The 23061-nt window shown below is 42.3% G+C and overlaps 1 protein-coding gene across 1 annotated transcript in view; it reads right to left on the bottom strand.

The window, feature by feature from the left end:
* Positions 1 to 23061, bottom strand: part of LOC126266662 (heat shock protein 68-like) — a 119667-nt gene that overhangs the window by 33912 nt on the left and 62694 nt on the right. Inside the window, exons 4-5 of the mRNA XM_049971082.1 lie at positions 19480 to 19763; positions 9884 to 10048 (exon numbers count right to left, since the gene is read on the bottom strand). Of these exons, the coding sequence (XP_049827039.1) occupies positions 9884 to 10048; positions 19480 to 19763 (449 nt within the window). The remainder of the gene's footprint in view (positions 1 to 9883; positions 10049 to 19479; positions 19764 to 23061) is intronic.

Here is a 23061-nt window from a genome sequence, read left to right as displayed (position 1 = left end):
TTACATTTATTATTAAACTTGTACTTCGTCATTCACAAACTATTATGAAATAATTACAATGTGATCTTAGTGATGGGTTTTAGTGCATATGATCACCATACTGTTCGTTCTCATATACTGGAGCCACGCGGGGTAGCCGCGCGGTCTAGGGGGCATTGTAACGGTTCACGCTGCTCCACCCATCGGAGGTTCGACTCCTCCCTTGGGCTTGGGTGTCAGTGTCGTCCTGAGTGTAAGTTAATTTAACTTAGATTAAATAGTGTGTAAGCTTAGGGACCTATGATCTCAGCAGTTTGATCCCGTAAGAACTTACCTTCAGTTTCCAAATTGTCACATACTCGTGTGATATGGATTGAAAATATACCAAAGAGTATTTTGCCGTCTGTACATCGGTGAATTCATCCTGTACTGTTACATTAATCATAGCGGCACTTTCCTCCAACAAAAGGCTGACGCTTCACATATGCATACAATGTAGTCATAGTGCTTTGTCATTTCCACAGCAAGTGACATTGTCTGCCGTACAGGTATTTCCGAACATATAGCACACTTAGTAGACGCGATTTAAAATCAGATACATACTTATGTCTCTAATAGTTGCAGGGCACTGATAACCGTCGATTACATATAAGGATAGAACATATTATAAAGAGAGTAATCCAGTTGCAAGTAACAACAAAGAGCGGAATACAAAACAGATGACAAACGAAGATATTGGACAAGAAAGGCTATGTAGCAGCAAGAAAACTCATTTTAGTCCTGCCATTTAAATAAAAATTCAAAACAGTTCTTCAACTGCTACGACCGATGAAACATTTCTGAAGATGCTTTGTAAAATTAAATGAGGAAGTATTAGATAAGAGAGCGCTAGAAACTAGTACGCTTGAACTGTCTTTCCAAACATTCGCATTACGACATGATGAAAATGCACGGCGGGGACGATGATCAGACTGCAATGCCACAGGTGCTGAAAATGGGTGTGAGCTGTTGACCGCTAGTGGAAGACGAGGAAGGAGCAATGGTTGCTGTCCAGCAGACGGAGAAAACTGATGGTGTAACCGTTTGTTTGTAAACGCACTGTTGAGTCTCATTAGATTCTAATGTACGCCACAGTGTTGTCACAACTGTGGGGATGTACATCTTATCTACTCCCTCATTGTAGCTGCGACGTCTACAAACTGTCATTACACCGTGATACCCAACAACTAGGGAAATGTACTAACATGCTTCGTATGGGTCGTATCAGTGCTGCCAATAACTGTGTAATAATACAACCACTGAAGGTGCATACTTAAGAAAATGACTTGAAATAAACGTTGGAAGCAAACGTTTTAATGGTGAAGTACTCCCCATGCTTATTGATTTTATTTTTTTCAGTGTGGCCACTTACAGCATCTAGTTTACAAAAAGTCTACGTGTGTCAAATTTCTTAGAGTTTCGCGGCAATCCGTTGTCATCTTGTAGAATCGGGTGTATTGCCGATGTTCCAAGCCTTCCCAATATGATATTTCGACGTCGTAGCTCGGAGTCTTCCTCAGTGTTTTTTGCGTATAACCAGCAAACAAAATCTCTGTCTCTTTAACTATTGATTTCTGCAACTTTAAAAGTTGCAAGGCGAAAAAAATCTATATTTTTTTTAATGTTGTGGGGAAGTGTTACAGAATGAAAATTATAACTGCCCCATTTTTTAACTCTTCTTTCGATAGTTAACAGTGGAGTTGCAAGAGAACACAGGTAACAGGAAACATTACTTTGCACTTTCTTCTACAGACGCCACAATTCCCGTAAATCGCTGCCAGTAGCAGTCAAGATACACTACTGACCATTAAAATTGCTACACCACGATCATGGCGTGCTACAGACGCGGAATTTAACCGACAGGAAGAAGATACTGTGATATGCAAATGATTAGCTTTTCAGAGCATTCACACAAGGTTGGCGCCGGTGACACCTACAGCGTGCTGATGTGAGGAAGGTTTCCAACCGATTTCTCATACAAAAACAGCAGTTGACCGGCGTTGCCTGGTGAAACGTTGTTGTGATGCCTCGTGAAAGGAGGATAAATGCGTACCATCACGTTTCCGACTTTGATAAAGGTCGAATTGTAGCCTATCGCGATTGCGGTTTATCGTATTGCGACATTGCTGCTCGCGTTGATCGAGATCCAATGACTGTTAACAGAATATGGAATAGGTGGGTTCAGGAGGGTAATACGGAACGCCTTGCTGGATCCCAACGGCCTCGTATCACTAGCAGTCGAGATGACAAGCATCTTATCCGCATGGCTGTAACGGATCGTGCAGCCACGTCTCGATCCCTGAGTCAACAGATGGGGACGTTTGCAAAACAACAACCATCTGCACGAACAGTTCGACGACGTTCGCGGCAGCATGGACTATCAGCTCGGAGACAATGGCTGTGGTTACCCTTGACGCTGCATCACAGACAGGAGCGCCTGCGATGGTGTACTCAACGACGAACCTGGGTGCACGAATGGCAAAACGTCATTTTTTCGGATGAATCCAGGTTCTGTTTACAGCATCATTATGGTCGCATCCGTGTTTGGTGACATCGCGGTGAACGCACATTGGAAGCGTGTATTCGTCATCGCCATACTGGCATATCACCCGGCGTGCTGGTGTGGGGTGCCATTGGTTACGCGTCTCGTTCACTTCTTGTTCGCATTGACGGCACTTTGAACAGTGGACGTAACATTTTAGATATGTTACGACCCATGGCTCTACCCTTCATTCGATCCCTGCGAAACCCTAAGTTTCAGCAGGATAATGCACGATCGCATGTTTCAGGTCCTGTACGGGCCTTTCTGGATATAGAAAATGTTCGACTGCTGCCCTGACCAGCACATTCTCCAGATATCTCACCAATTGAAAACGTCTGGTCAATGGTGGCCCAACAACTGGCTCGTCACAGTATGCCAGTCACTACTCTTGACGAACTGTGCTATCGTGTTGAAGCTGCATGGGCAGGTGTACCTGTACACGCGATCCTAACTCTGTTCGACTCAATGCCCAGGCGTATCAAGGCCGTTATTACGGCCAGAGGTGGTTGTCCTGGGTACTGATTTCTCTGGATCTATGCATCCAAATTGAGTGAAAATGTAAACACATGTCAGTTCTACCATAATATATTTGTGAATATGCTTTTATCAGCTGCATTTCTAATTGGTGTATCAATTTTAATGGCCAGTAGTGTAATATCTTCCCTTTTATTTTAAAGAAGGTTTTACACTCTACGTTTCCCTCTAGTAACATGGAGGTTATTCCCTGATGTCTTAACATATGCTCTATCATCCTGACCCTTCTTCTTTTCAGTATTTTCGTTTACCGATTTTGCGGAGAACCTCCGCATTCATTATCTTATCAATCCACTTGATTTTCAACTTTATTCTATGGCACTAAATCTCAACTGGCTCCATTTCCTTCTATTCCGGTTTTCCCCATGTCCACGATTCGCCACCATACAATGCTTTGCCCCAAACATACATTCTTCCTCGACTTAAGGACAATGTATGATACGAGTTGAATTCTCTTGGCCAAGAATACCCTTTTTTCTGCTTTTTTGTCCTCCGTCATGGGTAATATTGCTTCCAGGGTAGCAGAATTTCTTAACTCCATCTACTTCGTAATTCCCAACTTTTCTGTTTAGTTTCTCATTTCTGCTACATCTCATTATCTTTTTCCGGTTTACTCTCAGTCCATATTCTGTACTCAGACTGGTCATTCCATCGAGCAGGTTCTATAATTCTTCTTCGCATTCACTGAGGATTTCAATGTCATCAGCGAATCTTATCATTGATATTCCTTCATCCTGCATTTTAATCCTGCTCTTGAACCTCTCTTTTATTTCCGTATTTGCTTCTTCGATATGTAGCAAGAACAGTAGAGGCGAAAGTCTGCCTTCCTGTCTTACATCCTTTCTAATCTGAGCATATCGTTCTTTGTCTTCCAGTCTCATTGTTCCCTCTTGGTTCTTGTACACCTGTCTACACATGGTGATTCAGCTGCCCCTATGTATGGATTTATGAAACCAGCAACACCTTCAGAAATCACTTTTGAGATACTCCTATCCTCTCACTCGTTTCGCGCAAACTATTAGACACTTAGAAAAAAGGAACAGGACCTTTTTGTAGGAAATTTAATGTAGTTAAATTTTGTATTAAGATACGTTTTCGCTGGAGGCTACAGTGTTAGAGTTATTTAAGAGAAACGCGTTTGGAGGTCGCTTTTGTAGATTTTTCTTGAATACTTCGCAAACAATAGCCTCTAGCGAAAACGTATCCTGGTACAAAATTTGATTACGTTTAATTTCCTACAAAAATGTCCTGTTAATGTTTTTTTTTTCAGGACTTATAGTTTGCGTACAGCGAGCGAGAATACGATAATTCTGCATGTGGTAGTTAAATGCGCTGCGGGTTGCACAAAACCAATAGAGAGAGGCAGCTGAGTCATCCTGTATAAACTTTTTGAGTTATGTATAAAGAAGAGTGTCCGTTTCTTTGGTTGTTCGTTTGTAATTCATACATATCTACCGCTTTATTCGGATCTTAGTGAAATTTTGCACATTTTACCTTCAAGACAACGGGAAGATCACTGTCTACATAACATTTCATAATCCGACTTGAAACATATATGTATGTTACCAAAGATCTCTAAACGCTCTTAGCCGATTTACTTCAAATTTGCACAGAACCAATAATAAACATTTGGGTGAAAATAAACTATGTATTTGTTATATACACAACATGTAAATAAATACATAAAATATGTTGTTACCAAACGCCTCGAAACGTGCTTCACCTATTTACTTCAAACTTCTACATTCAGAGGAAAGAATGAAGAAAATTAATGAAAAGTTAAGGGCCTAACAAACGAAACGTATCTTGGTCAACTAAGCCGGCCGCGGTGGTCTCGCGGTTCTAGGCGCTCAGTCCGGAACCGCGCGACTGCTACCGTCGCAGGTTCGAATCCTGCCTCGGGCATGGATGTGTGTGATGTCCTTAGGTTAGTTAGGTTTAAGTAGTTCTAAGTTCTAGGGGACTGATGACCACAGATGTTAAGTCCCATAGTGCTCAGAGCCATTTGAACCATCTTGGTCAACTAAGTGTAATTTCCATGCGAGAATAAATTATAGTGGCAATTCCGGTCTTAGAGACAGTACAGTCAAACGTTACTAGATCGCGGGACGAGCAAAAACGCGAGAATTTGACGGCAACCTGATCGCAAACTCTTATTTACTGATTAGTTGCCGTTGTTGCACATGACATATATCCTACAAGATATTTTAGTCCGTGTTTCATAGTTATTTTTGTTATAAAATCCACAGTGCTATACAAATACTAAAGCAAGTCTTGAATATAGTAGCAACAAAAGTCTCTTGATCGCGGGCCGATCAAAAGATCGAACAGAACCCAGATCTCCCGAACTGAGATGTAAACTGTTGGAACAGTTCCAGACGTGCTCAAACACAGCCCTACTTAAAACAGTGAAAACTTAGTTAAAAGAGTAGAAGTCCTCTTCTCCAAAAATACAATGAGACACTTATCGCAAAATGTAACAACAGATGTCGCAGCTAATAATCTTTTCATACAGATGAAGATGAATTCAGTCGCATTCCGTTGAAACCCAGTGATTCAAATATGTCCTTCCATTTAAAGCGATTGCAGTTCCCATGCGGCTTACATTCGCTGTGAGTTTCCACAAAGCACAGGGCCAATCACTTTCTGTGGCGGATATTAAACGTCCTGGGCACGGCAGCTGGTATTGTATACTACCCACCTACCCTACATTTTATTCCTATTTTTCTCAGAATTTCGAACATCTTGCATCATTCTACGTTGTCGAACGCTATTTCTAGGACGATGATAGCCATGAGCGTGTCTTGATTGTTCTTCAACCCTTGTTTGCATTATCAAGCGCAACGTGAGAACAGCCTCTCTGGTGCTTTTACCTTTCCTAAAGCAAACTTATCGTCATCTGACAGATCCTCACTTTTCTTTTCCATTCTTTTGTATATTATTCTTGTCGGCATGACACATTAAGATATAGTTCTCGCACCTGTCTGGCCTTGCTATCTTCGGAACTGTATGGATGGTATTTTTCGGAAGGCCTGATGGTACGTCGCCAGTCTCATACTCGTACATTCTACACACCAACGTGGCTAGTGGTTTGGGTACTTCTTCCTCCAGTGATTTTGGACATTCCGATGGAATGCCTTATTTGATTTCCAGTCTTCCCGAGCACTTGTAAATTCTGGTTTTACTACTGGACCACCTATGTCGTCCCTATCGACTAAAACTTCGTTTCATCAGACAAGTCGTCACCCTCATAGAGGTCTCCATTGTAGGCTTTCCGCCTATCTGATCTTTCCTCTGCGTTCAACAGTTGAATTCCCATTATGCACCTAATGTACCCACCCGTGCTTTTAATTTCATGAATACTGTTCTGACTTTCCTGTATGCTGAATCAGTTACTCCGACGACCATTTCTTATTCGATTCCTCCACGTCTTTCCTGCGGCAATTGCGCCTTGGCTCTCCTGCATTTGCTGTTTATTTTATTCCTAGTGGGTTTAAATATATAGCTGTATTGCGGCCTTTCTCTGAATATTCTTGTGTTTCCTTTTTTCGTCGATGAATTGATTCATCTGTTACCCAAGGATTCTTCGCAGTTACCTTCCTCGTACCTATGTTCGTCTGTCCAATATCTGTGACTCTCCTTTTTAGAGCTGTCTATACCTTTTCAATTGAGCTGTCTTCTCTGTATTCCTTTTTAGAGTATCCACATCCTTAGCGAACTTCAAACGCATCTCGTTATCCCTCAGTACTTCAATATTCCACTTACATTCACAATGATTCTTTCGAACGATTCTCTTCAATTTCCGTCTATTCTTTATCATTACTTATTTTCAATCTGAGTCTACATATGCACCACCGTACGCATTACAATTCAATATCTGATTTAGGATTCTCTGTCTGATCATGATGTACTACAGCTGTAATCTTCAAGTCTTCTCCAGATACACCTCCTACTCTCGTGATTCTTGAACAGAGTATTCGCTATTACTATCTGGAATTTATTACAGAACTCAATTAGTCTTTCTCCTTTCTCATTCGTACTCCCAGCCCATATAGTCCCGTAACCTTTTCTTCTGTTTCTTAACTTACAACCGTGTTCGAATCTCGTACGAGTATTAGATATCCTTTACATACTGAATAACACATTCAGTTTCCTCTCTCTTCATCTCCTGCTTGAGACGTTGACATGTACACCAGAACTATCGTTACTGTCGAATCTGATGAGAACACTCCTATCACTTAGCTGTTCACAGTAGCTCACTTCCTATTCATAACGAATCCATTCCCGTTAGACCATTTTCTACGGCTGTTGATACTACCTTATACTCATCTGACTAGAAATCCTTGTCGTCTTTGCATTGCACCTCGCTGACCCCACTGTATCTAGATTGAGTCTTTGCATTTCCTTTTCAGATGTTCTAGCTGGCCTACCACGTTCAAAATTCTGACCGTGCGCGTCTCGACTCGTAAAACGTTACCCTTTCGTTGGTTGTTCAATCTTTTTCTCATGGTAACTTCCGCCTAAACCGTCCCCTCCCGGAGATCCGAATGATGGACTAGTCCTGAATCTCTTGCCACTGGAGAGGTCATCGTAACAGTTTTTTCAATGACAGGCCGCATGTCCTGTGGATACACATTATGTTTCTTTATTGCGGTGATTTCCATTGTCGTCTGCATCCTCATGCCGTTGACCATTGCCGATTGTTCCACCTTTTAGGGGCAGTTTCCTAGCCCTAGGGCAAGGAAGTGCCGTGAATCACTGTCTGGTTCTCCGCCCTCTTTGAGAAGGCCGTTGGCAGAAAGAGGGTGACTTCTTACACCAGAAGTCTTCGGCCGCCATTGCTGACGATTTTTATTCAAAATCTAAGCAGTGGCAGGATTCGAACCCGGGACCGAGGACGTTTTGATAAGTAGTCAAAGACGCTACCTCTAAATTGGATTTTATAAAAGACATTTCACCAAAGTTTGGCTAATCAGTTTCTTTGGGCTTAGCGCATAACCCGTCTTACATGTGCTCGGCAGCAGTTTAATGTAAAATATACATATATACTCGTAGTCAGCAATTGACGTACAGTTAAATCATGGCCTAAAGTATTTTCACATGAGTATTAGCTACTCTGTGTCCTACTCAATTCACGAATGAAGGGGCGCTACAATATATGCCTCCGTCCTCATCCTAATCTCTCATCTTATTTCCATGAGGACTACCGAGATACATGATGGTTGTACAGTTTTCTAATTATATCCAACAAGGTTTCCAAGAAAAACTCGCCTTTCTTCCAAAAATTTTCCTTACGTTCGCTGAACATCTCTGTTACGCTTCGTTAAAAGGTGCACTGTACTTTCTCAGAATTTTCTCAGCAAACCAAAGTATTCCGCTCATTTCCCTGTTATTGATTGTAACTGTTCGTTTTCCCTGCTATTGGTTGTAATAGTTCGTCCTTTTTTGCACACCATCGTAGTATTACTCATAAACACCAAAACGGTGTGGCAGTAGTATCTTGTGATCGATACTCCCGGGTTTCTTCTCTTTGTTATGGGCATTTATTTGCAGTCAAAGAGAACTATCATCAAGTGCATCAAGTGAAAATCACGTCTATGCCATTGCGAACGGCCTTATAACTATCCAGGGATAATGTATTTCTGTTGTCATCGAACAGCCGAAGATGGCTGTTGACTCGATGTGATAATTTTTAAATGTAGGTTGGGAACAGTGGCGTTGCTGTAACTATCCGCACAAAGGAAGTCCACAGTAGTGCTGACACGTTTCGAAGAAGCGATACTACTACACGAAAATAGCCGTCCGCATCCTGGAAAGAGACTGGAGTTGGTTTGGGAAGTCATTCCACATCCACCTTATTCACTTGATTTTGCACCCTCAAACATTCATCTCTCAGCTCTCTATCGGAAAACCTTCAACGAACTTCCTTTCCGGATGGAAAGGCGCTCCGAACGTAGCTCGACGAGTTCTTTGCCTCAAAACCTCGTGATTTCCACAGTCGCGGAATCGAAAAGTTACACCACCGCGATTATTATTACTTATGTGCTACTAACTCCATTCGCAATAAATTTCGGAGACATTATCCACATATGCCACCAAATGCATCTTCAAAATTACATTGTAGTACCATACATATAGTTCAAGAGATGTGACGTCATAAATACTGAAATTCGAGGGAAAATTCCGCATCATACATGAAGTTTCAGTGCATTTATTCTTTATTACTAATTCACCCCTGCAGCGGAGTCAATGTAAGAAAATCCCTGACATCGACATCTGGGAGTACTTTTGGCAGCTTTCAACTGCGAAGTGGAAACGGCTGTGGGCGAAAACAATAACCGTCAATAGAGCTATGAAGAGGCGTTGCCACGACACGTTTAAAAAATCGTATTGTAGAGATATGAAGCAGCTGCGCCCAGCGTTATAGAAACTGTTTCATGTTTTGGAAAGTGTTTACGTGAATCCATTGAACTGCAATTCTTTCGATATACAATACAAACAAAGTAATTATTTGTTTCCGTTTCTGATAGAAAATTGACAAAATGAATACGCGGGCAAAGCGTGATTTGGCAGCTAGTTTTTATAACATGTGTAGATTTAAGTAGCTTCTCCATACCGAGGGTATTTGCTTTATGTTTCTCATGTTGTCAGCTGTACTTGATTCGAATTCTGGAATAAAATATCGCAATATTGCGGCACTCGGTGACGAAACATAAATATTGTAAGTTATCCTTATTTGGGAATGTGCTTAGCGAAGCGGCAGCAGCAGGGAGGAGCGGTGGCGGCCACCTGAAGCATCTTCTGTATCTTGGGGATGCGCGTGGAGCCGCCGACCAGCACGACGTCGTGCACGGACGCCTTGTCCAGCTTGGCGTCGCCCAGGGCGCGCTCCACCGGCGCCAGCGTCTGCCGGAACAGGTCCATGCACAGCTCCTCGAACCGCGCGCGCGTCACCTGCCAACACAGGCGAGAGCACGTCACAGGGCGTCGTCATCTGCCTGTCAGCAAAACACTACTTGTCACTTCTACACTGCATAACTGTTCTTGTTATAAATGCGATGTGTATGAAAATTTAAGCGCTCAATTACTCTGTTATGAATTTTCGATCTCTATGTGCAGCACACTGAAATACACTACCTGATAGAAGGACTGAAGCATCCAGAAGGGGAGGGAGAAACGAAATGAAGCGTTACGGGTTCAGAGGGTATGCAACGTTACTGCAGTGATTACAAAACCGAGTCAAATGTACAAAGATCTTGGCAGTGTGAACTCACCTATCAGTACGACCTTGCAAACCCTCAGCCAGGGTTGCATGAACTGTTCACTTGCGATCAGTGTCATAAAGCCGTTATTTACTCTCCTGAGTCATGCTTGCTCACAAATGTTGTAAATGGTCCTAAATGTCCTGGATAATGGCACTGTGAAAGAGAAGACGTCCAAGCTGGTCCCAGACATTTTCCATCTGGGACAGATTTGGGAATATTGCTGGTCACAGGAGTACCCAAATACCGAGCAAAAAGTTTATAGAATAAGTGTCATATGTGGGCGAACTTCGTCCTATTGCAAAATGGCAACGAGATACTGTCGCGCCGGCCGGTGCGAGCGAGTGGTTCTAGGCGCTTCAGTCTGGAACCGTTCGACCGCTACGGTCACAGGTTCGAATCCTGCGTCCGGCATGTATGTTTATGATGTCCTTAGGTTAGTTAGTTTTAGTAGTTCTAAGTTCTAGGGAACTGATGACCTAGGATATTAAGTCCCATAGTGCTCATAGGCATTTGGACCTTTTTTTTTATATATACTACCGCATGGGAATTAATACATGACGATTCGGGATGCCAGAGAGGTGCCGTTGTACCGTACTTGTTCTTTCAATCACACCCAGCCGTTACCTGAAGTCATGCACGAATGCTCGCCACACTATGAAGCCAGGATCAACACTACTGTGCCTCCCCAACACATTGGACGACTGGGATCTCACCCCAGGTCGCCGCCATACTCGCCGACGATGGTCATCCGGGATAGTGCAGAACCACAGTTCATCATGGAACACCATGCGACTCTATTCGGCAGCAGTCCCTCTAGTAATTTTTAATTATAATGTGGAAGAATATAAAAATATAAATTAGTAATACAAACTAGCATAGAACAGAATAATGTGGCTGAACAGTACGCAACAAAATTTAGATAAATTAGAAAATTTTTGACTGACTTACACAAACATTCAATCATTGCCTAAATTCAGTGCAAAAATTAAGTTCGATGAGTGGTGATATGTAAGGTGTCAGGCAAATCCAATACCATCCATGAAAACCCTGGCATGATAAGCAAATCCAGTAGTATGTCACATAGCCCCGAATAAATCGTAACATTAAATTAACCAAAGTAATACAAGTAACGAGTGAACAAATGGAATACCACAGACTAACACAAGAATGCCTAAATGCATGTCATACCTTCCCACCGTGAGACAGACGCAGTTCCGAGGGGAGAAACGAGAACAGAAGCCGAGAGCAGAACCGTGTTAAGCTAGGAGGCCCTACGATAAGGGACGGACTGGACACCCACGTCGCCAGCTAACCACTAGGACAACGCCAGCTGCAAGTTTTAGCGTGAGACTTTTTCGCGTCTCTGTTAAGTCAAGTCCACCCCACAGCCCTTGTTAAAAACTAGAGCCCTGCAGAAAAACAGTATAGATCTTACGATAACACAAAAAGGGCCACACCACCCGCAACTTTTAGCGTGAGACTTTTTCGTGTCTCTGTTACGTTAGGACCACCCCCCAGCCCATGTTAAAAGATTGAGCCCTCCAGAAGAACAGTATAGATCTTACGATAACGCTGAAATGACCACACCAGCTACAAGTTTTAGCGTGAGACTTTCTCGCGTCTCTGTTACGTTGCAAACTTTAAAAACATTGTCCCACCACGAAAAGTATAACGTTTCTCATTGGATAGACAGAATTCTTGTAGGCAGAGCTTAAGGTTAACATTGAGACCCTGATTGGTCAGATGAAAGCACAGCCAGATAGGTTTTTCTTAAACCAACTTCGGTAAATGGTAGTAAGGGGAAGTTGGGAGAGAGTTGCTTCCGAGATGGCGAGGTGAGCGGAGCTGTGCTGCCCGCCGTCGCCCTGACGCTGCCTAAACACCGACAAGGTAATGAACGCACGCGATGCCGCATTTTTGAGCGCTTAAGGCTTCACTCAGAACTGCAGAAGTCTCATCTGTTACACCCCCTTTTTTGCGTAATACTAGTGTCGATCGTCAATTAAAGCTCATGGTGTTCACATTTGCCACTTGAAGTAAAAATCTGAAATGCGATGATTTTTCTGTTATATAGTTATTGAGAAGCCACATCAGCCACTGTAATTTACGACAAGTTAGGTAAGTAATTAAAGAAAATTGAGGGTCACTGGAGACCATTTTGATAGTTTTCTCTTTTGTGAAACTTAATTTAAATCTAGATTATAGATGTGATATGGCATAGATCATCCTTCGATCCATCGTAGAACTTGGAAACCCATTCAGGGAATATTTGTTCACATTTTTGTTGAACGCAGTTGTTTTTTACCATCCTGTATTAAAACACTTCCTTTTATCAATAGTGCAATTTATAAACAATGTTTTGTGAGTAGAATAAAATTTCCAATGGTAAACTTAACTGCTTTTTCCACGTTATTTTACCAGCTAACTAAAAATAGGAAAGCGTTGAACCCCTTCCACTAAATTTAGTTAGTATTAAGATTATTTTGCAGTTAGTGCAGTGGAGCTGACGCTGAAATCATTAAGTATTTGGTTATATCATCGCTAGTCTCACTGAACTCTTCTGAATTCTACATGTCATGTGTCGTCTGGCGTTTCCTTACCAGCAACAGGTCCCAGGTTCAAACTAGTCAATTCCCTAAAAAACACGCTCAGAGCGTCGTTGCGCGAAAGTGGTAGGGAGACAAGATATAGAACAAACAACCACTATCAACAAGAAAAGTGATTTACAGATAGAAGAGGTGGAGGTAAGACCACCAACCCCGATAAACGTACGAATTGACAGCTAAGTGCCTATGCCAAAGAGAATGACGCACTGACCCAGGACAATTGCAGCACCTTGAACAGAGAAGTAAAAATCTTATCACATGAAGAGAAGAAGGAAAAAACAAATCCGCACGGACCAGATGAAAACGAAGACAAGAAAATAAAAATATCGTGTTGGGACAAAATTAATTGGGAGAATACTGACGAGGAAGATTAATTACCAGAGGCATGCACAACGAATGTAGGAGGAAAGGACGAAGTAATGAGTATTGCAGAGCTATTTGAGATGGAAACCAGGGAAAGCGAATTCAATTAGGATAATGTGCAGTCAACAGAAGTTGAAAATAAGTTACAAGTGGGCACACAACCCAACGTATATAATGAAGGAAGTTATGAAGCGATAATTAGAGCATTTAGATGCGATTATGTGGAAGTAGCGATGGAAAAGGAGAAGATAGACGAGGATGAAGAAAAAGTAGAGGATGTAGAAGAAAGCTTAAATGAAGGAAGAAATAGAGAAGAGGAAATAAAAGAGAGAGAAGTAGCAGTCGAATCTTTATCCTACAGAAAGTTCGAATTCACAAGGGAAATTCCTAAAAAGACTCATGTATGATTCAGTGGAGGATTCGTTGATGCAAGCAGAAGAAGAACAGAACCAACCCTTTCAAATTCAACTAATTGTGAAGTCCATGGTAAAACATATCCCTGTCAATATTGTAATTGATAGCGGAAGTGAACTAACTGCGATCTCAGAAAATTTATTCACGCAGTGTAATGCCAATGAGGAATTGCCAGTTCTGAAAACACGTAAGATTAAAGTAAGAGGTCCTATTACAAACAATGCTGCAGAAGTTATAAGACAAACAAGGTTAACTCTTTCGTGCCAAGGTCAAGAGATCGAAGCCGACTTCGTGATTATACCTAAACTAACTGTAGATTTGATTATAGGTGCAGATTTTTTAAATGAGAGACGAGCGATAATAGATACTGGGAAAGGTAGGGTAACATTCGGGAATGTCACACTTATCTTTGAGCAAAAGCTAAAATTAGAAGAAATACCAGTTATAAACAAACAATTAAGAATGACGTGAGATAAAGAGGATGAAGAATTAGAATGGTATGCACAAAAGAAGGAATCGCCTCAACTCATGTTAGAAGTCCATAAAGATATCGACGAAAAATTGCAAGAAGTTCAAGGTATTTCGGAACACAGTAAAAGAGAATTAGAGGGTATTTTACGAGATAAAGCAGAAGCATTTTTACCTAAGACTGGCAGTATTAAACACTTTCAGTACAAGTTTGAAGATTAATTTTATTACTGGTAAATAATCAGCACAATATTTCAAGATAATGTTGCAGATAAGATCGTCAGGAGAAAGAAGAATGAAGAGAGAGGAAGGTGGGAAAAAAGAAAGTAGTTTCAATAAAAACAAAAATAACACCAATAGTACCATAGATTAAGGTGAAGGGATAAAGTGTAGATAGTCTAACAGCATGAAATACTAAAATGCTATACACCACAACACTACACAAAAATAAAAACGATTTTGAGGATTCTTTAGTAGACGTTAAGACTCCAAATATATTAGAATTGTAACATGGAAAGGCCACCAAAATTGTAAAGCTTTTTAAGAAAGCGTAAAACAAGTAGGTATTAGACATATGTTAGATGATTATAAGTAAAACTTTTTGTAAGAACCATTGTAAAAACTCCAGCAAGGAAGAGATGCAACGACCCACAAGTTGCAACGCAAGAAGTATCAAGAAAGAAAAGGACGTAATTAGCAGGACACGATTCCTACAAGCCAGAAGCATCGAGAGAAGGGAAAAGACAGCGAGACCAACAGAGGGCCCTTGTAGAGTGGGCAGTAAATCAGCCCACTAGGCGGAACCCTGTAGAGACACGACAGGACACCGAACGCCAGAGGGTCTCCGAACGCCCCCACTCAGCGGAGCAAGCAAAAAACGGCCCCACGAGAAGACCGCTTGGGCAAGCCACCACTGGCAAAAAATATGTGTAAAAGTAACACTACTGCTATTAAACAGCACGCTGATGCTCTAAACTGAGGAAGAACTTCCACAAAGTAAAAATGACGCGCCCAAACAATTTATCAAACTGTTACTAGGAGGAGAACTTCAAAGCGACTAGTTATCAATAAATATTTCCATATCCTGCCCAGAGAAGAACCAAGAAGCAAGTAAGAAGCAGAGGAAAAGCAGGAAGAACAGAAGTTGAAGATTCGCAAGATTGAGACCAAGAAAGAAGATGGATGAAGAATAGACGACATACCTTCCCAAATCCCTATCCTATTGTAAACTAGTCGTCTGCGAAGTATTACAACGAAAAACGAGCGCTTTCAGCGACACATAACAATGACTTTCACGCATACAAAGCCAGTAAACCACGAGATTCTGCACTCACAGCTCCATTCCATTATGGGACCTCCACAACAGCAACACACACTTGCAAAGCCAACAATGAACGGCGAACGAAGCTGTACATCAAATACTTGCCCACATCCATCTCGCTCAAGTCCATCACCTTCGTGCAAAAACATTCGCCAACACCATGCTTGAACATTCATAGGATTGTGTGAACGTGTGAAATCAAATTATGTGATGTAGGAATTGTGCAAAAGAAATGTGTGAAAAACTAAATACGTTAAGCACACCAGACAGCTAATAAACTAACAAATGTCATTGACTATGGACTTAAGTAAAAAATGGACTATCGATAAAAATAAGTCATTAGTACTGAAATGGACAGTATATAAAGAACAAAAGTAAGGCATAATAAACCCTAACACAATATGCCACTTATTTTCTCCTCATAAAAATAAAAGAATAACTATATTTTACTTATTTTCTCCTTATAAAAACAAAGAATAAAAAATTATCTTGTTGGATGTTTTCCCTTTTTTAACATTTGCAATATTTGTTAGGATAATATCTCAATACTTGTGTATGTATATTTCTTTGTCAAAGCAATTCTAGGAAATAATTCTTATTTGTTAGTGTAACAATGTTGAAATGAGTGAGTGTCTAGAAACAAAAACACTTTACTTGTACATGATATTTAGAAAATGTGTTAGGAATAGGTTTTACTTAATTACTACATTTATAAAAACAATATTTCTAAGAAAATCGATTTGAAAGACTCCTCGCTTTCGATGACAAACTTCTTAAAAAACAAACTTCACACTTAAATAAAGAAAGAAAATAATTAAAAATTAATAATAGCATAAAAATATTCATCTCTTGTCGTTTTTAACAATAACGTGGAAGAATATAAAATATAAATTAGTAATACAAACTAGCATAGAACAGAATAATGTGCCTGAACAGTACGCAACAAAATTAAGATAAATTAGAAAATTTTTGACTGACTTACACAAACATTCAAAATTGCCTAAATTCAGTGCAAAAATTAAGGTCGAAGAATGGTGATATGTAAGGTGTCAGGCAAATCCAATACCATCCATGAAAACCCTGACATGATAAGCAAATCCAGTAGTATGTCATATAGCTCCGAATAAATCGTAACATTAAATTAACCAAAGTAATACAAGTAACATGTGAACAAATGGAATACCACAGACTAACACAAGAATGCCTAAATGCATGTCATACATTCTCACCGTGAGACAGACACAGTTCCGAGGGGAGAAACGAGAACAGAAGCCGAGAGCAGAACCGTGTTAAGCTAGGAGGCCCTACGATAAGGGACGGACTGGACACCCACGTCGCCAGCTAACCAATAGGACAACGCCAGCTGCAAGTTTTAGCGTGAGACTTTTTCGCGTCTCTGTTACATCAAGTCCACCCCGCAGCCCATGTTAAAAACTAGAGCCCTCCAGAAAAACAGTATAGATCTTACGATAACACAAAAAGGGCCACACCACCCGCAACTTTTAGCGTGAGACTTTTTCGCGTCTGTTACGTGAGGACCACCCCCCAACCCATGTTGAAAGATAGAGCCCTGCAGAAGAACAGTATAGATCCTGCGATAATGCTAAAAGGACCACACCAGCTGCAAGTTTTAGCGTGAGACTTTTTCACGTCTCTGATACGTTGCAAACTTTAGTTTTTTTAAAACCAACTTCGGTGTATGGTAGTAAGGAGAAGTTGGGAGAGAGTTGCTTTCGAGATAGCGAGGTGAGCGGAGCTGTGCTGCCCGCCGCTGCCCTGACGCTGCCTAAACACCGACAAGGTAATGAACGCACGCGATGCCGCATTTTTGAGCGCTTAAGGCTTCACTCAGAACTGCAGGAGTCTCATCTGTTACATCTCCTTTTTTGCGTAATACTAGTGTCGATCGTCAATTAAAGCTCATGGTGTTCACATTTGCCACTTGAAGTAAAAATCTGAAATGCGATGATTTTTCTGTTATATAGTTATTGAGAAGCCACATCAGCCACTGTAATTTACGACAAGTTAGGTAAGTAATTAAAGATAATTGAGGGTCACTGGAGACCATTTTGATAGTTTTCTCTTTTGTGAAACTTAATTTAAATCTAGATTATAGATGTGATATGGCATAGATCATCCTTCGATCCATCGTAGAACTTGGAAACCCATTCAGGGAATATTTGTTCACATTTTTGTTGAACGCAGTTGTTTTTTACCATCCTGTATTAAAACACTTCCTTTTATCAATAGTGCAATTTATAAACAATGTTTTGTGAGTAGAATAAAATTTCCAATGGTAAACTTAACTGCTTTTTCCACGTTATTTTACCAGCTAACTAAAAATAGGAAAGCGTTGAACCCCTTCCACTAAATTTAGTTAGTATTAAGATTATTTTGGAGTTAGTGCAGTGGAGCTGACGCTGAAATCATTAAGTATTTGGTTATATCATCGCTAGTCTCACTGAACTCTTCTGAATTCTACATGTCATGTGTCGTCTGGCGTTTCCTTACCAGCAACAGGTCTCAGGTTCAAACTAGTCAATTCCCTAAAAAACACGCTCAGAGCGTCGTTGCGCGAGAGTGGTAGGGAGACACGATATAGAAGAAACAGACACCACCCAGAATGTTAGATAAGGACAACGCAACACCCAATCCTTGTGCGGAGAAAATCTCCGAGCCCGTCGGAATCGAACCCGGGCCGTTAGGTATGTCATTCCGTCGCGCTGACCACTCAGCTACCAGAGGCGGACAAGAGTTCCAGCTAACCGTTAGCAATTGATTACAGTGATGAACTCTGTTCTCTGATCCCCAAATTTCAATTCTAGCACCAACTCATACAATAGGCCTTTAATTTCATATATAGTTAAGGCTCACCGGCCATTTGACCATCTTCTTCTGTGTGGATGCACAAACAGTGCCCGAATTCTTACGGAAATCGGCAAAAAGCAGCAAGTAATGAGTATAATAGGCAGGAGCACTATGAATATAGTGCGGAACAATAAGTTGGGAATGTGGGTCTCACGGGAGGCGTGCCAGAGGTAAGTCCCTGCAGTCGCACTACCCTCTGTGTCCTCGGTGGCTCAGATGGATGCCTGCACGGTAGCTCAGTGTGTTTGTTCAGAGGGCTGCTCACCCTCTGTAATAAAAAGCTGAATAAAGAAATCAACGATCAACTTGAACGGATGTCTTGTGACGTCCGCCCAGACCAAACGCAACGAACGATACCGAAAAAAAAGGTGGATAGAGAGTCTGCCATGTTAGCACGAGATCCCGAGTTCGAGTCCCGGTCGGGGCACACACTTTCAACTGTCCCCGTTGACTAATATCAACGCCAGTATGCAGCTAGGGGTATTCATTTGATTGTAATTTTAATTTCATATCCTTTAGTACACACTGGCAGGCTGTACGAGATACATCAACCTAGTGCGATAACCTCCTTACCGGCTTGAGGGGACTTACTGTAATGACCATGCGAAGTTTGTCTATTGTTTCAGGGGTCCTCACGGTCGGTCGCCTATTTCTCCACACATTCTGAACGGATCCTGCACCCTTCCTCCTCTTGTACAGATCTTGAATAGTGCTGCTCATGGGCAGTTTCCTACCTGCGTTCTTCCCTTGAAACATTTATTTTACATTCCTTGACGGAGTTCGTCTTTATGTAATACTCCACAGTATCAATTCGCATTTCTAATGAAAACTAGGCCACTGTTGTAACAGCTCAACAATACGAGTTTACCACTACTGATGCACGAACACACAGCAGCGCTCAACTTTCCGATAAAATGCAGTGTAGCCAACTATCGAGACAGTGGTGCCACTTGAAACCAGTTCGACGAGAAATGATTAACCGGTAAGTAAATAAATTAGTCGAGTATTAATGGAGCCAATATGTTTGCGAAGACGCCCAGGATACTGATTAGCAGTCGGCAGTGTGGTAGCGCGGCGCACCTTGGCGTAGAAGTCGATGCCTTCGTGCAGGGCGTCTATCTCGAGGCTGGCCTCCGTGCTGGACGAGAGCGTCCGCTTGGCGCGCTCGGCGGCGGTGCGCAGGCGGCGCAGAGCGCGCGCGTTGCCGCGCATGTCCTTGCGGTGCTTGCGCTGGAACTCGTCCGCCAGGTGCTGCACCAGCCGGTTGTCGAAGTCCTCGCCGCCCAGGTGCGTGTCACCCGCCGTCGACTTCACCTCGAACAGCGACCCTTCCGAGATGGCCAGCACCGACACGTCAAAGGTGCCTGCAACAGTTGGAGAAAAACTGCCATCCATCAACTCACTCTGCTCAGGTGACCGATTAAAGGGTGTCCCAAATTATCTTCACAACTTTCTCAACATCTACAGCTACACGATTACTATCCAGTTCACAATTAAGTGCATGGCAGACGGTTCCTCGAACCACTTTCAAGCTATTTCTCTACCGTTCCCCTCTCGAATAGCGCAAGGGTAAAATGAACATTTAAATCTTTCAGTACGAGCTCTGATTTCTCGAAATTTACACTACTGGCCATTAAAATTGCTACACTACGAGGATGACGTACTACAGATGCGAAATTTAACCGACAGGAAGAAGATGCTGTGATATGCAAATGATTAGCTTTTCAGAGCATTCACAAAAGGTTGGCGCTGATGGCGACACCTACAACGTGCTCACACGAGGAAAGTTTCCAACCGATTTCTCATACACAAACAGCAGTTGACCGGCGTTGCCTGGTGAAAAGTTGTTGTGATGCCTCGTGTAAGGAGGAGGAATGCGTACCATCTCGTTTCCGACCTTAATAAAGGTCGGATTGTAGCTTATCGCGACTGCGGTTTATCGTATCGCGACATTGCTGCTCGCGTTGGTGGAGATCCAGTGACTGTTAGCAGAATATGCAATCGGTGGATTCAGGGGGGTAATACGGAACGCCATGCTGGACCCCAACGGCCTCGTATCACTAACAGTCGAGATGACAGGCATCTTATCCGAATGGCTGTAACGGATCGTGCAGCCACGACTCGATCCCTGAGTCAACAGATGGGGACGTTTGCAAGACAACAACCATCTGCACGAACAGTTCGACGAATTTTTCAACAGCTCGGAGACCATGGCTGCGATTACCCTTGACGCTGCATCACAGACAGGAGCGCCTGCGATGGTGTACTCAACGACGAACCTGGGTCCACGAACGGCAAAAGTCATTTTTTCGGATGAATCCAGATTCTGTTTACACCATCATGATGATCGCATCCGTGTTTGCCGACACCGCGGTGAACGCACATTGGAAGCATGTATTCGTCATCGCCATAGTGGCGTATCACCTGGCGTGATGGTATGGGGTGCCATATGTGACGTCTCAGTCACCTCTTGTTCGCATTGACGGTACTTTGAACAGTGGTTGTTACATATCAGATGTGCTACGACCCGTGGCTCTACCCTTCATTCGGTCCCTGCGAAACCCTAAATTTCAGCAGGATAATGTACGACCGCATGTTGCAGGTCCCGTACGGGCCTTTCTGGATACAGAAAATGTTTGACTGCTGTCCTGGCCAGTACATTCTCCAGATATCTCACCAATTGAAAACGTCTGGTTCCCGGCGGGGTCAGGGATTTTCTCTGCCTCGTGATGGCTGGGTGTTGTGTGATGTCCTTAGGTTAGTTAGGTTTAAGTAGTTCTAAGTTCTAGGGGACCGATGACCATAGATGTTAAGTCCCATAGTGCTCAGAGCCATTTGAACCATTTGAAAACGTCTGGTCAATGGTGGCCGAGCAACTGGCTCGTCACAATACGCCAGTCACTTCTCTTGATGAACTGTGGTATCGTGTTAAAGCTGCATGGGCAGCTGTACATGTACACGCCATCCAAGCTCTGTTTGACTCAATGCCCAGGCGTATCAAGGCCGTTATTACGACCAGAGGTGGTTGTTCTGGGTACTGATTTCTCAGGATCTATGCACCCAAATTGGGTGAAATGTAATCACATGTCAGTTTTAGTATAATATATTTGTCCAATGAATACCTGTTTATCATCTGCATTTCTCCTTGGTGTAGCAATTTTATTGGTCAGTAGTGTATTATGAGGGTGATTCCTCCCTATGTAGGTGGATCCAATCAACTGTTTTCACAGTCTGAAGACAGCTGGTGATTGAAATTTTATGAGAAGACTCTATTGCAACGAAAAACCCTTCGTTTTAAAGATTTCTACCCCATTTTGTGTATAATATGCGTGGCATTAGACCCTATATCTCGATAATACAATACGAGCTGCCCTTCTTAACTTTTTCGATGGCCTCTGTTAACTCTATCTGATGTGGATCCCACCACACACACCAGAAGATGGGGGACAAGGGTAGTACGAGGGTTGCCCACAAAGTATAGCACCGCATTTTTTTCTCAGCCGAAAGCAAGGTTACGAATGCGAGACGTTACGTATGTATTATTTGAAGTCTCCTGAGTGAGCGCGCCAAGTTCTCTTCACTTCCGACAGATAGCGTAGCTGCAGGACAGTTTCAAAATGGCGTCTATAGGTGATGTACGTTACAAGAAAAGTGTCATCATTGTATTTCTTACTGCAGAGAAAGAAACTGTGCGGAATATTCACAAATGTTTGTGTAAAGTCTATGGAGCACCTTCTGTCGACAGAAGTACAGTTAGTCGCTTGGCACGGAGGGTGAGGTCATCAGAAGGCGGTCCGGCGGAGCTCCACAATTTGCACCGATCGGGGAGAGCATCCACGGCTGTCGCACCGGACATGGAGCAAGCTGATGTTGTCACTCGCCATTAAAGGATGCCATTCGTGGAAGGCATTTTGAGCACGAAGATGAGGTGATTCACACAGTGAAGCACTGGCTCCGCCACCAGGACAAAGATTGGTACTGACAGGGCATAGTCGCCCTTGTTTAGCACTGGAGCAAGGCCATGGAACGGGATGGAGATTACGTGGAAAAATTGGGTGTGTAGGTTAGGCACCTTTCTTTCGTGTGTGTAATTCTCATTATGTTCATTCAATAAAGGACTGCTGAAGAAAAAATGCGGTGCATTACTTTCTGGGCAACCCTTGTATATGTAGACATTTTAGTAGATATGTTCCACTTTCTACGCGTTCTGCCAGAAGATTGCAGCCTTTGGTTTGCTCTCCCCACAATATTATCTATGTCCAATTTATATTATTTGTAATTGGAATCCCTAAGCATTTAGTTGAATTTACTGCCTTCGGGTTTGTGTGATTTATCGTGTAATCGAATTGTAGCAGATTCCTTTTAGTTCTCTTGTGAATGACTTCACAATTTTCACCATAGAAATATCTTGCCTAAATCATTTTTCAATTGATTTTGATCATCTGATGACTTTACAAGACGGTAAATGACAGAATCATCTGCAAGCAATCGATATGAGCTGCTCAGACTGTCTCTTAAATCGTATATGTAGATCAGGAACAGCAGAAGGTCTGTAACAATTCGTTGTGGAACACCAGATATTACTTCTGTTTTAACTTTCCATCAATTATTATGAATTGTGACCCTTCTGACAGGAAACCGCGAATCCAGTCGTACAACTGA

Source organism: Schistocerca gregaria, chromosome 1, assembly GCF_023897955.1.
Source record: "Schistocerca gregaria isolate iqSchGreg1 chromosome 1, iqSchGreg1.2, whole genome shotgun sequence".
Classification (NCBI taxonomy): domain Eukaryota; kingdom Metazoa; phylum Arthropoda; class Insecta; order Orthoptera; family Acrididae; genus Schistocerca; species Schistocerca gregaria.
This window is presented reverse-complemented; position numbering and strand designations above follow the sequence as displayed.